The sequence below is a fragment of the Triticum dicoccoides genome, chromosome 5B (genome assembly GCF_002162155.2).
Source record: "Triticum dicoccoides isolate Atlit2015 ecotype Zavitan chromosome 5B, WEW_v2.0, whole genome shotgun sequence".
NCBI classification, from domain to species: Eukaryota; Viridiplantae; Streptophyta; class Magnoliopsida; order Poales; family Poaceae; genus Triticum; species Triticum dicoccoides.
In genome coordinates, this window is record NC_041389.1 from 332,806,589 (window position 1) to 332,823,614 (window position 17,026).

General features: G+C 43.0%; 2 protein-coding genes and 1 long non-coding RNA gene across 5 annotated transcripts in view; 2 read left to right on the top strand and 1 right to left on the bottom strand.

Annotated features, from left to right (window-relative positions):
* Window positions 1–5,486, top strand: part of LOC119308750 (protein ENHANCED DOWNY MILDEW 2-like) — a 14,136-nt gene extending 8,650 nt beyond the window's left edge. The window contains exons 14-19 of the mRNA XM_037584889.1: window positions 678–719; window positions 1,492–1,602; window positions 3,058–3,129; window positions 3,210–3,328; window positions 3,450–3,513; window positions 3,608–5,486. Of these exons, the coding sequence (XP_037440786.1) occupies window positions 678–719; window positions 1,492–1,602; window positions 3,058–3,129; window positions 3,210–3,328; window positions 3,450–3,513; window positions 3,608–5,281 (2,082 nt within the window). The 3' untranslated portion in view covers window positions 5,282–5,486. The remainder of the gene's footprint in view (window positions 1–677; window positions 720–1,491; window positions 1,603–3,057; window positions 3,130–3,209; window positions 3,329–3,449; window positions 3,514–3,607) is intronic.
* Window positions 5,487–8,473: 2,987 nt separating this feature from the next.
* Window positions 8,474–8,887, top strand: LOC119308752. The gene is made up of 3 exons (XR_005150276.1): window positions 8,474–8,516; window positions 8,556–8,560; window positions 8,781–8,887. It is a non-coding gene; the product is annotated as an uncharacterized LOC119308752 (long non-coding RNA).
* On the bottom strand, window positions 8,850–11,587 carry LOC119308751 (protein FLUORESCENT IN BLUE LIGHT, chloroplastic-like). Of its 3 annotated transcripts, XM_037584892.1 has the most exons (6): window positions 11,428–11,587; window positions 10,966–11,090; window positions 10,573–10,732; window positions 9,557–9,877; window positions 9,069–9,275; window positions 8,850–9,004 (listed from the first exon to the last, which is right to left on the bottom strand). In XM_037584892.1, the coding sequence occupies exons 1-5, from the start codon at window positions 11,537–11,539 to the stop codon at window positions 9,073–9,075; spliced, it is 921 nt and encodes a 306-aa protein (XP_037440789.1). In that variant the 5' UTR covers window positions 11,540–11,587; the 3' UTR covers window positions 8,850–9,004; window positions 9,069–9,072. The 3 variants fall into 3 exon arrangements, with proteins under 3 accessions (XP_037440789.1, XP_037440787.1, XP_037440790.1); XM_037584890.1 differs by having other exon boundaries at window positions 8,850–9,275; XM_037584893.1 differs by having other exon boundaries at window positions 8,850–9,275; window positions 10,958–11,090.
* Between the last annotated feature and the right edge of the window lie 5,439 nt (window positions 11,588–17,026).

A 17,026-nucleotide genomic window follows, 5' to 3' on the forward strand; every position in this document is an offset into this window, starting at 1 on the left:
GTGCCAGCAACTCACACTCCCCCTCCCCGTACGCATTGATCTTTTCCCCTATCACACGCTAAAATTTATGTGGTGCCTGCTGGAAACTGATGTTATGGTCTGTTTTTTTAATCTTGGCTTACTTTGTGGTATTTCTGCCCACTTGTTAACTTTGGTTGACAATAATATCCTCTCTTGAAATTCTTACTTGAATGCACTTCACTGAGAAACTCTTTCTGCCAATTTTTTTTGCCTATAGACCAGGGATCAAGAAATCAGCATCAGGAACTGTTTTTTCACCCTCTTTGGTTTTAGAACAAAAAAGGGCTAGCTCCATGGTCTAATTGTCACCTTTTGATCTCCCCTTTATATTGGAACAGACATATTTCTTGTGCATGATCCAAATATTTCTCTTGTGAGTTAGAACCAGAAAAGGTTGGCCAGCTGGAAATCACCTTGGGAAATTTCTGGCCAAGAGCTTATTAAAGGATCATGAATATTTTTGGAAAGGAAATCATATAATCTGACTGATTGCTCCCATTCATTGCCTGCTGAGTGCTTCAAACTACCTATTTGTTTGTTATTTCTCTTTTTTTATCTGATGTTTGTTATTTCTCTCTATTGAATATTTTACCTATAATTCTATACAATTACACCTCATTAGCAGATTGTTGACAAACTTCATTGATATGGCACAGATTGTTGATAAACTTCATTGGTATGTGGAACCTGGTGACACGGTATATTCTCTCTCTAGTACATGAGGCACATACTTGTGTCATTGATTATGTCCTCTATTGAAGCATTGTTCTAGTTATTTTAAAAAGGTTAAATATGTGTAACCCGCCATTGCATATGCTATCTCTGCTGAGTGCTCACTAATGAACGATAATCAGAATGATGTTTTACAGCATGTTACATACTGTGGGTCTGCTCAGTGCTCACTAATGAATGATAATGAAAACGATGTTTTACAACATGTTACATACTATGGGTCTCTGCTCAGTGCTCACTGATGACGGTAAAGAAAATTTATGATAACGTTTGCTGTGATAACCAATCTCAATAAATAGTACAAACAAGAGCTTAACTACCTGTAGTACAATTGAGGTTTTGTACTCCCTCTGTCCGGAAATACTTGTCGGAGAAATGGATGTATCTAGACATATTTTAGTTGTAGATACATCCATTTTTATGTATTACTCCGGCAAGTATTTTCGGATGGAGGGAGTACTAAGTTACAGCCTATTGTTGAGCTGTATGAAGTGCCCATTTTTTTTAATCGTGGCAGGTTATTTTAGTTTAGTTTTTAGGAGGGCTTCTGTTTTATCTGTCTTTGTTTAGCTTTGGATTATGTGGATCTATTGCGTATTAATACGATTTTACCAGTAGGGATCTCCCGTACTGTCCTTGTAAAATGCTATTTTCATTTTATCATAGCCGCCACACAGTATCACTGATTCATTGTATTTGCATCATGCCTTGATATCTTGAATTCTGTTGAATTTGAAGATAGTGGATTTCTGCTGTGGCGCAAATGATTTCAGTCGATTGATGAAAGAAAAACTTGATGAAGTTGACAAGAAGTGTCATTTCAAGAATTATGATCTTATCCAACCACAGGTAAACTACCGAGTCCTTTTGAGTTGATACCGCAGTCATTGTTTATCTTGTTTAATTTTCTTCGGGAACATAAAATCCTTGTTTTATTTATCCTCTGGTACTTTGTTGCTTTGTTCCCGATAATTGGATTAAAATTAGACAACTAGTCTTTGTTTAATCTATGATTGGCAAATCGTAACCTGGGCCAGTGGCCCACTTGACTAGAAGGGGTACTGCACGACTGGGTGACTAGTCGACGATTTGCGGTGGCTAATTGAATCTGCCTAGTAGTGCGACTTAAGCCCACTGCCAGTTTTTGAGATATATAGACTTATGTGTTGAGAGGCAGTTTGAGGCCACTACACCACGCGCTGCCAGGCGAAGAGAGGGATGAGCATCACACTAACCACACAGCCGTGTCATGGCCACTGGTTATCGCCCCAGCTCGTTGGAACTGTCAGCCCATCTCCGCCTTCGGCCTTTGCAGGTGACTCCTCTGTTCTTTCCTTTCATCTCCTCTTCCATCTTCCGTCATGCTCTGTTCTGTAGGCTATGCTTTGGTCTGCTGCTTTGTTAGCTAGTGTAGTACCTGCTTTCATTCCTAATGCGTGTACTAGCATTGTACCACTGATTTCTTTTAGAGTTAGACTGTTTGTTGATGTTTACAACACTACTACTGGTTTTAGCGTGTGACATACTTGGATAATTAGATCTACAGATGTTGTACACTAGCAAATATTCCCGTGCTTCTTTGGTTCTACCAACTAGCAAGTATCAACTAATGCAATACTATGTAACATTGGTTTCTGCAGGTCCCGTGGCTCAGCTACACGGAGGTGATGCAATTGCAGCCATAGCCGCTGGCTCAGACCCATGGATCCCGCACAGTATCAAGTTATTTTGGTGCAGTAATTGTATATAGTCTAGTATTTGTAGCTGGTGGTAGGACTATTCACGACTAACCTTAACTAGTACTCCCTCCGTAAACAAATACAAGACGTTCTAACTTTTTTCTGATTCAGATGTGTATAGACGCATTTTAGTGTATTTGTTCACTCATTTCAGTCCGTATGTAGTCCATACTGAAATATCTAAAACGTCTTATACTCCCCCCGTTCCTAAATAAGTCTTTGTAGAGATTTCAATATGAACTACATACGGATGTATATAGACATACTTTAGAGTGTAGATTCACTCATTTTGCTCCGTATATAGTTCATATTGGAATCTCTAGAAAGACTTATATTTAGGAATGGAGGGAGTATTTGTTAACTGAGGGAGTAGCAACTAGTCGGTACCCCAATAGGCAAAGATTTAACGACTTGTAAACCTTCCCATCAAATAGAGCCCCTGAAGCAAATGCATCAGGGCTTACCTATTGTGATCTGTTTATTCGATGGCCTGAAAGTGCCCTTACTGGAGTTCCATTTGCTTTCCCACTTTCATGCTTACTCTCAATATTTATGCCCTTCCCAGAATAGCTTTTGCTTTGAAAGGAGGGATTGGATGACTGTGCAGCGAGACGAACTGCCTGGCGGAAGCCAACTGGTATACTTTATGCGATGCAGATACTAGTGCTATACAAAATAATTCCTACTGCTGGTTAACATCTATTAATACTTGATTAGATAATGGGGCTTAATCCTCCTTTTGGAGTCAAAGCAGCTCTGGCGAACAAATTTATCGACAAAGCATTGTCTTTTAAGCCCAAGCTTGTTATACTAATTGTCCCAAAAGAAACTAAAAGGTAACCGCCATATTCCTTTCAGTTAACCTTTGTGTTGAATTGTTAAGACTGTTATTGACATCTCTTTTTCAAACTTTCTTTGGACTCTGTTCATGCTCTTCTCATTTTCTGGTATTGCCAGGTTAGATCAAAAGAAGACACCTTATGATTTGGTTTGGGAGGATAGTAACTGTCTTGCTGGGAAGGTAAAGGGCTTATGAACTTCAATAAACCTTATTGACCTTTGAGCGTAGTTTATTCCCTTGTTGTTTTGCCTAATATATTTCTTTGAATTTGCAGTCGTTTTATTTGCCTGGTTCTCTCGATGTGAATGACAAAATAGTTCAAGGGTGGAATGCATCTGCACCACCCCTCTATTTGTGGAGTCGTTCTGATTGGACAGAAAAGCATAAGGAAGTAGCCAAGGCGCATAATCACACAAGTGTGGGAAAAACCACTCGCCGTGTTGAACAGGGTAATCTGTCAGATGATGGCCCTGCGAAGAAAGAAGCTGAATCTTATGATGTGCATAATTCAAGATCAGGGAAAGAAAAGGAGAATATAGGAAATACATCATGCCACCCAAGAGAGGTCAATCTATCGGATAATGTACCTGCACGGAGAAAAGCTGAACCTAAGAGTCAACAAAATGCTAGATCAGGAAAAGCTAAAGAGACTAGAGAGAAGGCTACATGTGATTTCAGAGAGGATAGTCCATCAGGAAAAGCAGAAGAGAAAAGGCATAAGGCGGCATGCTCTGTCAGAGAGGTTAGCCCATCAGATGACCACCTTGTGAAGAAACAAGATGGACCTGGAGAAGAGAAAGCAGCCAGAAAGGCAAACTTCACGGTGAAGAAGCAAGCTAGGCCTAGAGAGGATGAAGAAGCTAATCTGTCAGGTAGCCGCCCCCTGAAGAAACAAGCTGAAGCTACCTCTCACCAAATTGCCCGACCAGGGAAACAGAATAGCAGGGATGGAAGCAAGAGCTCTGATGACAGGAGCAGGAAAAGGATCCCTGACGAGGCAGACATCCTCCCTCCAGAAAAGCAAGTGGAAGTTGCCTATGAGGAGACAAGGGCTATTCCAAGTAAAAGGAGTATGCACCAAGGACAGAGCAATGGAACTAATGCTCGTTTAAAGGAATCGAAAGGGAGTTCAGACATGAGTATGTCACCATCCCTTGAAAACAGCACTGCTCGTCACAGATCCAGAAGCAATTCCCCTTTTATACCAACTGAACAACCCTCTGGTTATACGACAGCGCACCGCGATAGTAATATGAAGTATCATGTGAAAGAACCTCGCGTGTCTACATTCAACAGCGCTACTACTTATCAGGGAAGTTATTTGGCAAACAGTGATGGGCGCAAGGATGCAATTGGAGAGAGGAATGACCCCACTGTTTACACGGGTGCTGATGATAGGTCAAGTGCGTACAACTCCAGCATTGAAGAGATGACCAAAAGGTATGCTCCTGGCCGAGCTGGGGATGTGTACAGTCCGCAAGGTCAGGGAAACGGTGGCAGCTTCTCCAGGAGGCAGGATGATCACCTTCAGACCAGTCTTTACTCCCTTGGTTCTTCAGGTGCTAGATATGACCAGATTGGTTCTTCAGGTGCTAGATATGACCAGATTGTTTCTTCAGGTGCAAGATATGACCCGCGATCTTTAACTTCGCCGTCTTATGGGCTGTTGAGTACAACTCCACGGAGCTCAGTCATAGACAAGTACAGTCCAGGGTTCTCGGGTTCAAGTGGATCTGGACCGTCAGTCATGGACAGCTATGCTCCTGGTTACTTGGGCGCAAATGCACCAGGAAGAAGCTTGGTAATGGACAGATATGCTCTACCCCTCGATGAAACAAACTACGCAATGCGAGGTGTTCATGATGTCCCTGGATATGGAAGGGACATGCCTCCACAGTACCCCTACAGAGGGCCAGATCCTTCTGGCAGAGGGCCGCCTCATATTTGATTACTGAAGCTTCTTCAAGTTACCCTAGCCATGCAGTTTTTTCTTCTTTCTGACTCGACCTGCTCAAAGTGACTTCTGTAATTAGGTTGTCACGGATGAATAGGTATGCAGATGATGACTCGTTGTTTAGTCCTTGCCAATGCTGTGATACCTGTTATGTGAAAATCTCGACCATGCTTTTCTAAATTTTTTGCACCATGTTTCATGGAAAAAGCTTCCAATCAACCGGCTGATCTTTCTCGCTGCATCTGCGGCTCACACGGCCGTTAGATCGTGACCCATTTGGTCCACTGGATTCGTGAGGGCGCGCGACTCGCATGAAGACTTGGTGCACGTGCCTGGGCCAACCCTATTTAGTGCAAATAAATTCCACAACATTAGTAATGTTGCAAAACTTGCTCCCGCAACATCACCTATGTTGCATGAATGTGGAGGAAAAAAGATTTCTGCAACATTACCTTTGTTGCATAAAAGTGGAGACATTTTTTTCTGTAACATCACCACAGTTGCAAATTTTCTGCAACACTACCATTGTTGCAAAAGTTACGTCATGTCTCCGCACAAAGTCTCTGTTTGAGCAACAATCAACTTGTTGCAATTTGTGAAGTAGCAACAATCAACTTGTTGCAATTTGTGAAGTTACATGATATAGCCTGTATGGTCAGAGACCGTGTGCGGGTATTTCATGGCACCCTGGCCCTTTGATGATTCTCAATGGAAGATCGGGGCGTTTTTGACCAATTCTTTTGTAAATAAAAAATATCCGTTTTTGGATAACTAATATCTTAGGGGGATATGGGAGGCCCAGACATGTCCGCCATCTGGAGTCTGATGGGTGGGACCCACGAGCAAACACGTAGAAACCCATTTGTCCGATGGGAGTTGAGCGGTGTGCATCCATGTGGCCGCTCTGGTGCACAGCCCGAGGGCGAAACTGCTGGATGGCAAGTCTTGACCCTACTATCTTCATTTTCATCCCTTTCGTCCACGCCGCTACCATGACCCGGTCTACGTCTTATTGTTTAAGCTCCAAGCTTGATGTCGACCGGTAGCCATGGTCGGGTTGCCTACTACAAGATGCTGACCCATGGTCTCGCAAAAAAAAAAAGGAGCTGACCCGATAGAGATCCTAGTGAAGATGGAGGCATGACACGTCGCTCGCATTGCAACCGGACGGGGTGATTGTAAGCAAAAGGAGGAATAGTTTCTCATGCCGAGATAAAAAACTCAAGCGCCATCCGTTTCCTATTTGATTTCAGAACAACGGAATATCATCACCCGTGGTTCACTTGACACATCAGAGTTTTTTTTTCGCGGGATGACACATCAGAGTTTTATCCCACTACCAGTGACCACGAGGCCGATGGCTCCGGCAAGAATGTCCTTGACATAGCTGATGGCAAGTAGATCCTTTGCTTATTTTTAGCTATGTACGTACATGAATTTTATTTTGTACTCCCTCTGTTTCTAAATATTTGTCTTTTTAGAGATTTCGATGAACTATCACATACAGATGTATATAGACATATTTTAAAGTGTAGATTCACTCATTTTGCTTCATATGAAATTCATTTGTTGAAATCTCTAGAAAGACAAATATTTAGGAACGGAGGTAGTATGTGCTAATATGGATTGAGGATCCGAAAATGGAGACTATGATTGCAATGTCTAAAATTGAGGGGTGATACTATGGACACGTCCGAGATGTATAGGGGTCTAGATTTGTGCAGTCCGGGTATACATATCTAATACCCAACATCTGTAGCGATTCTTTGTAGAAATAAAATATCAGAGGCCTCCATAAACTGAAGAAGGTGGAGCTGCACTCAAGTCCTCATTTGGTGCTCGAGATCTGCAACTCCTGGAGCCGGTGGACATTTTATTCTGAGCGTCACGACACAAACATCAAAATTTATTAATGGGGTTTGACGAAATCGATCTACTTCCCGGGCCATGAGTATTGGCGCTCCTCACATGATATTGTGGCTGCCCGAGTGCCGACACACGCTGTTGCCTCCCCTGCATGCCTGTCTATACCCTCCCGGGGGTTCTACAGGAAATCAAGTCGGACTCCGGCACTAATTGTATTCTATCCACACTCACACATAATATTCAACACAAACTTAACTTGATGAATATTCTTCACCATCTTAAATTTGTCCATGTGTTGAACTTCCATGTACTTCGGTCTTGGGTGGCCTCCTTCGTAGATTATTGAGAGCTATACGACGAGTCTGACTTGCCCTAGACCCATCGTCTCCATGGTACCTTGCTGCTACTCCTACAATTCTAGTCTATGTGGATCCACCTACAAGTGCATCTTTGCAACTTGTAAAGGTGTGAAGCCGTCCTCTCATTGACAGAGCCATGTGCAATCCAACAGGGGCCGCCGCCAAGTTTTTGCCCCCCCTGGTTTTCTCTTGCACCCAAGAACCGCCAATGAGTGCTCTCTCCCATCATTATGGTCACCTCATCCTTCATGATTCTCATGGTCCTCGTCAAAATGGAAGAGCATACCACCATCGTGAAGAATTCCAAGCAAAATGATATTCCCTCTTAGCCCTGGCACATGGCTGACTCTCAAAGCACTCGCTTAACTCCGTCAAACAACTTGATTTTGATGTCACCTACTTCAGCAATACGACTAGCCAATGCCATCAAGCATATAGGCTAACCAAACTCACTAGATTTGAACGAAGAGAACCACTCCCGGTTGGGAGCCACATAAAAAGTACTAGCTGAATCCAACATCCACGCTTCACCTTTAGTCCACGTGCCGATACTACGAGGACACTATGAGGACATCACTACGGATATCTGAGTCATCACCAAAAGTTGTCGTGTTAGCACTTACGATTGAGATCTGGACAGTCCTTCCACGTATGTACGCGCTGCTTACACTTGTGACTCGACACCTTCTTTTCCTTTTCTTGTCCTTCCCTACCCCATGTCCTTTCCTCCCTAGCTCACACTTGAGCAGAAAACCTTCACCATGAGAGACTTCTACTGTGTTCTTCTTTCTCATATCATAAGATACTGAACTATGATATTTTTCAAGCTTGGTGCTGTTACAAACTTTTAACCAATAACATAAAGTATGCCCAATCTGTATTTGTTTCCACATGCAGTGCATACAAATATGAGAAGTGGCAAAGGAACTGAAAACAAATTCAGGGACAGGCAGTGATAGGTTGAGGTATTTCTTTAAAATTTTCAAGTCAGAAAGCTGGATTTCGTTTGTACTCCCTCCGTTTCTTTTTACTCCGCATATAAGATTTGGTTAAAGTCAAACTACACAAAGTTTGACCAAATTTATATAAAAAAATATGAACATCTACAATACTGAAACTATATAGTATGAAAATACGTTTCGTGGTGCATATGATAATATTGATTTCATATTGTGAATGTTTATATTTTTTAATATAAAGTTAGTCAAACTCTACAAAGCTTGACTTTGACCAAACCTTATATGCAGACTAAAAAGAAACGGAGGGAGTACTTACAGTAAGCTATTACTACCAAAATAACTACACAGCATGCTACTGACCCAAATGATCTCACATAATTCAGGGGAAACAACTTAGAAGATATAATAAACCAGAGTCTTTTTTGTTGACAGGAACTGCACATCTACAAAACATCATATGACTAGTGAAGAACGAAAAGTTTAGTGGTGTTTGCATTCTCACAGGTAGCGCACACACACACACACACACACACACACACACACACACACGCACGCACGCACGCACGCGCGCGTGCGCGCGCGCGCACACACACACACTGTTTCAGTCATTCTCCAATCTTGCAATGTACTCATCGTAGAACTTGCCTGCCTTCTCGAGCTCACCAACTTCGGTGTAGCAATCGGCTATTGCCCCATATGCCTCAGTGACACCTGAATCCTCTCCAGTCATCTTGGAGATGCTGAGAACCATGGAGTGGTACTTTATTGCTTCCTTGTAATTTCCTTGTCTTTGCAATGATGCTCCTGATGAACGCAAAGGACTTCCGTCAGTTTGGATTCACAAAAAATAAATAAAAATGGGCACCACAATGCTTGCAATTAGTACTGCTACTCTGTTTATACGATTCAGTTTGTTATGGTGAAATTGTATTTACATTATCATGTTCAAACTACCATTGGCATGTTCAGAAGGGCGCAAATTCTGCTGAGCTCTCTAGGCAACGAAAGATGCATCAAAGCACAATCAGTTTCAAATGTGCGTACGAGCAAATGATAAATGAAATTCATGCCAAACAATGACGGACCTAATCCTCGTGCCGCCTTCTTCTCTTCAACATGATCACCCAAAGATTGTGCAAGATCAAGAGCTGCCTTAAACTCGGAAAATGCCTTGTCTGGAGCTTGGTTTCTCAGGTAGTTCTTCCCAGTCCTCAGATATGCGAGCAGGCGCTGTTTGTGAGGATCAACAATGACTTCTGATTCTGGTATCTTACTAGCAGCCGGTGCATAGCTCAAAGCAGGAGCATAAGATTCGATCTTGGCTTGTCTTCTCAGTGAAGCATTTATCTGACGTAGCTGATCATTAAGCTTTTTAAGTTCCCCTTTCCTTTGTCTCGCAAGGAGCCCTGCATGGTTTCTGAATTGTTCAATGTAAAGTAGGAAATGTTGCACCTCCAGAGAGGCAAACATATTACGGAGCTTACAGAATAACCAAGGGAAAATAAGTACTACATGAAGTAACTACTGAAATGTCATTTTCTCTACAAACAAGAGCATGATGGAAAACGGACATCACAAAAGAAACTGTCATTGCCGGAAATAGTCATATAGGCAAAAGCTAACTGCACCATGCTTGAACAGGCTGAAAGAATTCGTCTTTAAGGATACATACACATTTTTTTCATGTAATAAATAACAAGCAAAAAGACAAAAGTGAATGTGTGTTTGTCTTTGGTTTTCTTGAGTTGTACTTGCGCCATGTCTTTGGTTTCGTTGAGTTGTACTTTGTGCCTTCTCGGTGCTCTCCTTCTAATACAATATGACACACACTTTGGGGCGCTTTTGGAGAAAAAAAAAACGTTATAAGGCTGTAGATTGGATTTCTACGCCTCCCTGAAGTTGTCAGCAGTTCAAGTTTTGCATATTTTTTTAATGTTCCAGATATTCATAATTGCTCAAGACGTTGAGGAAGTATCAGAAAAAAACATACTATATAAGGAAAAACAATTGTGTAGTGTTGGGCTGAACCTTAAAGCTACTTTGCTAGCCACAAACACTTTCCTATGTGCTAAGATCCTGTTAGCTTACAATGTGATATTACCTCCAACAGTAGCACCAACCATGGCTATCGCAAACAGCAGCGGCATGTTAGGAAGAGAGTACCCCGGGTCACATTCTTCTGCCAAGCAACTGGGTGGCATCGCAAGCATGACAGCACTGCTGGTCACCAATGCTTTCCCGAAACAAGAAGATACAGCTTCCTGCAAAGAGATATGAGTCGTATAACGTTATAGCTGAGACATCAACATAACTGCATCTGCAAGCAGTTCAAATGGAGCTCTACTGAGAATTGAAATAATACTATACTATCCGTTGAAAACACATTCAAGGCAAGTAAGGCATATTTCAGCTTTATGCTCAATCAAAGGTCCGGTCCATCTTGATTATTCGGTGATACAACGCTAAAAATAGACCGAGAGACTCACCATCATACCTGAAGATCAGATGTAGACTTGATAAGGAAATGACCATGTCCATTAGCTATATCAAAGTTGTCGCTCCTAGGACGCACCGCATCAGTCGACGATGAGGCATGTCTAGCTACAAGAAACATTCGCTCTGCGGGACAGAATTACATAACATGTCAGATATCATTAAATGGCATGTAGTAGTAGAATAAGAAACAGTCGATGCAGTAATAGATTGTGCTAATGACAAGGTTTTTGACCAAACATTTTGCATCTAGCATTTTTAAGAAGTTGATGAATTATGACAAGCATACCGAAGTCGAACATAATAAAAAAAAATGCATCTCCAATCTAACGCTGGAAAGCATTAAAGGCATGAAGGTCAAGGGGATAGTCGCCATCGCTCAGGGATGCCCCAACATTACGGTAACGAGAGATACAAGCAATACTGCAATAATGTAGGTGGATGGGAGGCGATGAACACTCACCTGAGGTCTCGGGGAGTACGGCTTTTAATCTCGTGGTAGAACCTCCGTGGCTTCGCCGGTACTGCGGCGACGGCGCCGCCGCCGGTGGGGAGAGACGCATTAGAAGCGGCATCAGGAGGATAAGGAAAATCTCCTCCCCTGTGCCTGGTTGGGTGTCGCTTCGGGAAGATGATAAAGTGCCTCGGTTGTTTTTTTGCGCATAAGACCCGAAAATATTAAAATAATACATCTTGGTTTGAATCCCCAGTACCCTGATTTTGCGTCCCCAGTGCCCCCTTGCTCGCGCGGGGCCACCTTGGATGCGGTGAGGCGCCTGAGTTCCTCCTCCGGCGGTGTCTGATTGGTGTTTGCCGCCGATGGAGCTGATCTAAGCCTCGGGGCCCCTCTAACGGTGCAGGACAGGCTGACGGCCAGAATATCAGCTTTTGACCGCTTATCCGACAAGGTGGGGGCAGCTGCGCCTTCTCGAATCCAAATTTCAAACAGCTTGACGGAGAGAGGGGCAGTTCGGCCATCAGATCAGGCTAATGTGGAAGCCCAGGAAGGAGCGAGTCCTGCTGAGAATGTCTCTCCTGTCTTGGATTCCGTGCCGCTGCCAGAGGCGACAAGGGAGTTGGTGCTGTTGGGGAACATAGTAATTTCAAAAAATTTCTACGCACACGCAAGATCATGGTGATGCATATCAACAGAGGGGAGAGTATTGTCCACGTACCCTCGTAGACCGAAAGCGGAAGCGTTCTGACAACGCGGTTGATGTAGTCGTACGTCTTCACGATCCGACCGATCCAAGTACCGAACGTACGGCACCTCCGAGTTCAGCACACGTTCAGCTCGATGACGATCTCCGGACTCCGATTCAGCAGGGTGTCGGGGATGAGTTCCGTCAGCACGACGACGTGGTGACGATGATGATGTTCTACCGATGCAGGGCTTCGCCTAAGCACCGCAACGATATGACCGAGGTGGAATATGGTGGAGGGGGGCACCGCACACGGCTAAGGAACGATCACGAAGATCAACTTCTGTGTCTTGGGGTGCCCCCTGCCCCCGTATATAAAGGAGCAAGGGGGGAGGCCGGCCGGCCCTTGGGGCGCGCCAAGGAGGGGGGAGTCCTCCTCCTAGTAGGAGTAGGACTCCCCTTTTCCTAGTCCAACTAGGAAGGGGGAAGGGGGAAGGAAAGAGGAGGGAGATGGAGAGGGAAAGAGGGGCCACGCCCCCTCCCCTAGTCCAATTCGGACTCCCCATGGGGGGGGGGGGCGCCACCTCCTGGGCTACTGCCCTCTCTCTCTCCCCTCAGGCTCACTAAGGCCCAATACTTTCCCGGGGGGTTCCGGTAACCCCTCCGACACTCCGGTTTTCTCCGAAATCACCCGGAACACTTCCGGTGTCCGAATATAGTCGTCCAATATATCAATCTTTATGTCTAGACCATTTCGAGACTCCTCATCATGTCCGTGATCACATCCGGGACTCCGAACAACCTTAGGTACATCAAAACATATAAACTCATAATGAAACTGTCATCGTAACTTTAAGCGTGCGGACCCTACGGGTTCGAGAACTATGTAGACATGACCTAGAACTGTTTCCGGTCAATAACCAATAGCGGAACCTGGATGTTCATATTGGCTCCTACATATTCTACGAAGATCTTTATCGGTCAAACCGCATAACAACATACGTTGTTCCCTTTGTCATCGGTATGTTACTTGCCCGAGATTCAATCGTCGGTATCTCAATACCTAGTTCAATCTCGTTACCGGCAAGTCTCTTTACTCGTTCCGTAATACATCATCTCACAACTAACTCATTAGTTGCAATGCTTGCAAGGCTTAAGTGATGTGCATTACCGAGAGGGCCCAGACATACCTCTCCGACAATCGGAGTGACAAATCCTAATCTTGAAATACGCCAACCCAACAAATACCTTCGGAGACACCTGTAGAGCACCTTTATAATCACCCAGTTACGTTGTGACGTTTGGTAGCACACAAAGTGTTTCTCCGGTAAACGGGAGTTGCATAATCTCATAGTCATAGGAACATGTATAAGTCATGAAGAAAGCAATAGCAGAATACTAAACGATCAAGTGCTAAGCTAACGGAATGGGTCAAGTCAATCACATCATTCTCCTAATGATGTGATCCCGTTAATCAAATGACAACACATGTCTATGGTCAGGAAACATAACCATCTTTGATCAACGAGCTAGTCAAGTAGAGGCATACTAGTGACACTCTGTTTGTCTATGTATTCACACAAGTATTATGTTTCGGTTAATACAATTCTAGCATGAATAATAAACATTTATCATGATATAAGGAAATAAATAATAACTTTATTATTGCCTTTAGGGCATATTTCCTTCAGTCTCCCACTTGCACTAGAGTCAATAATCTAGATTACACAGTAATGATTCTAACACCCATGGAGTCTTGGTGTTGATCATGTTTTGCTCGTGGAAGAGGCTTAGTCAGCGGGTCTGTGACATTCAGATCCGTATGTATCTTGCAAATTTCTATGTCTCCCACCTGGACTAGATCCCGGATGGAATTGAAGCGTCTCTTGATGTGCTTGGTTCTCTTGTGAAATCTGGATTCCTTCGCTAAGGCAATTGCTCCAGTATTGTCACAAAAGATTTTCATTGGACCCGATGCACTAGGTATGACACCTAGATCGGATATGAACTCCTTCATCCAGACTCCTTCATTTGCTGCTTCTGAAGCAACTATGTACTCCGCTTCATACGTAGATCCCGCCACGACGCTTTGTTTAGAACTGCACCAACTGACAGCTCCACCGTTCAATGTAAACACGTATCTGGTTTGCGATTTAGAATCGTCCGGATCAGTGTCAAAGCTTGCATCAATGTAACCATTTACGATGAGTTCTTTGTCACCTCCATATACGAGAAACATATCCTTAGTCCTTTTCAGGTATTTCAGGATGTTCTTGACCGCTGTCCAGTGATCCACTCCTGGATTACTTTGGTACCTCCCTGCTAGACTTATAGCAAGGCACACATCAGGTCTGGTACACAACATCGCATACATGATAGAGCCTATGGCTGAAGCATAGGGAACATCTTTCATCTTCTCTCTATCTTCTGCAGTGGTCGGGCTTTGAGTCTTACTCAACTTCACACCTTGTAACACATGCAAGAACCCTTTATTTGCTTGATCCATTTTGAACTTGTTCAAAACTTTGTCAAGGTATGTGCTTTGTGAAAGTCCAATTAAGCGTCTTGATCTATCTCTATAGATCTTAATGCCCAATATGTAAGCAGCTTCACTGAGGTCTTTCATTGAAAAACTCTTATTCAAGTATCCCTTTATGCTATCCAGAAATTCTATATCATTTCCGATCAGTAATATGTCATCCACATATAATATCAGAAATGCTATAGAGCTCCCACTCACTTTCTTGTAAATACAGGCTTCTCCAAAAGTCTGTACAAAACTAAATGCTTTGATCACACTATCAAAGCGTTTATTCCAACTCCAAGAGGCTTGCACCAGTCCATAAATTGATCGCTGGAGCTTGCACACTTTGTTAGCTCCCTTTGGATTGACAAAACCTTCTGGTTGCATCATATACAACTCTTCTTTCAGAAACCCGTTCAGGAATGCAGTTTTGACATCCATCTGCCATATTTCATAATCATAAAATGCGGCAATCGCTAACATGATTCGGACAGACTTAAGCATCGCTACGGGTGAGAAAGTCTCATCGTAGTCAATCCCTTGAACTTGTCGAAAACCTTTTGCGACAAGTCGAGCTTTGTAGACAGTAACATTACCGTCAGCGTCAGTCTTCTTCTTGAAGATCCATTTATTTTCAATTGCTTGCCGATCATTGGGCAAGTCAACCAAAGTCCACACTTTGTTCTTATACATGGATCCCATCTCAGATTTCATGGCCTCAAGCCATTTTGCGGAATCTGGGCTCACCATTGCTTCTTCATAGTTTGTAGGTTCATCATGGTCTAGTAACATGACTTCCAGAACAGGATTACCGTATCACTCTGGTGCGGATTTTATTCTGGTTGATCTACGAGGTTCAGTAAGAACTTGATCTGAAGTTTCATGATCATCATCATTAACTTCCTCACTAATTGGTGTAGGTGTCACAGGAACAGATTTCTGTGATGAGCTACTTTCCAATAAGGGAGTAGGTACAGTTACCTCATCAAGTTCTACTTTCCTCCCACTCACTTCTTTCGAGAGAAACTCCTTCTCTAGAAAGGATCCATTCTTAGCAATGAATGTCTTGCCTTCGGATCTGTGATAGAAGGTGTACCCAACAGTTTCCTTTGGGTATCCTATGAAGACACATTTCTCCGATTTGGGTTCGAGCTTATCAGGTTGAAGTTTTTTCACATAAGCATCACAACCCCAAACTTTTAGAAACGACAACTTTGGTTTCTTGTCAAACCATAGTTCATAAGGCGTCGTATCAACGGATTTTGATGGTGCCCTATTTAACGTGAATGCGGCCGTCTCTAAAGCATAACCCCAAAATGATAGCGGTAAATCAGTAAGAGACATCATAGATCGCACCATATCAAGTAAAGTATGATTACGACGTTCGGACACACCATTATGTTGTGGTGTTCCGGGTGGCGTGAGTTGCGAAACTATTCCGCTTTGTTTCAAATGTAGACCAAACTCGTAACTCAAATATTCTCCTCCACGATCAGATCGTAGAAACTTTATTTTCTTGTTACGATGATTTTCAACTTCACTCTGAAATTCTTTGAACTTTTCAAACGTTTCAGACTTATGTTTCATTAAGTAGATATATCCATATCTGCTCAAATCATCTGTGAAGGTGAGAAAATAACGATATCCGCCACGAGCCTCAACATTCATTGGACCACATACATCTGTATGTATGATTTCCAATAAATCTGTTGCTCTCTCCATTGTATCGGAGAACGGCGTTTTAGTCATCTTGCCCATAAGGCACGGTTCACAAGTACCAAGTGATTCATAATCAAGTGGTTCCAAAAGTCCATCAGTATGGAGTTTCTTCATGCGCTTTACACCGATATGACCCAAACGGTAGTGCCACAAGTAAGTTGCACTATCATTATCAACTCTGCATCTTTTGGTTTCAACATTATGAATATGTGTATCACTACCATCGAGATTCATCAAAAATAGACCACTCTTCAAGGGTGCATGACCATAAAAGATATTACTCATATAAATAGAACAACAATTATTCTCTGATTTAAATGAATAACCGTCTCGCATCAAACAAGATCCAGATATAATGTTCATGCTCAACGCTGGCACCAAATAACAATTATTTAGGTCTAATACTAATCCCGAAGGTAGATGTAGAGGTAGCGTGCCGACCGCGATCACATCGACTTTGGAACCATTTCCCACGCACATCGTCACCTCGTCCTTGGCCAGTGTTCGCTTAATCCGTAGTCCCTGTTTCGAGTTGCAAATATTAGCAACAGAACCAGTATCAAATACCCAGGTGCTACTGCGAGCTCTAGTAAGGTACACATCAATAACATGTATATCACATATACCTTTGTTCACCTTGCCATCCTTCTTATCCGCCAAATACTTGGGGCAGTTCC

What these genes read in the sequence shown, in the direction of transcription:
- LOC119308751 (XM_037584892.1), bottom strand. Translation starts at nt 11,539, where the DNA reads ATGCCGCTTCTAATGCGTCTCTCCCCACCGGCGGCGGCGCCGTCGCCG. An exon ending in AGTCTACATCTGATCTTCAG is followed by an intron (nt 10,733 to 10,965) that starts GTATGATGGTGA and finishes ATCTCTTTGCAG; the next exon opens with GAAGCTGTATCTTCTTGTTT. An exon ending in GGTTGGTGCTACTGTTGGAG is followed by an intron (nt 9,878 to 10,572) that starts GTAATATCACAT and finishes GAAACCATGCAG; the next exon opens with GGCTCCTTGCGAGACAAAGG.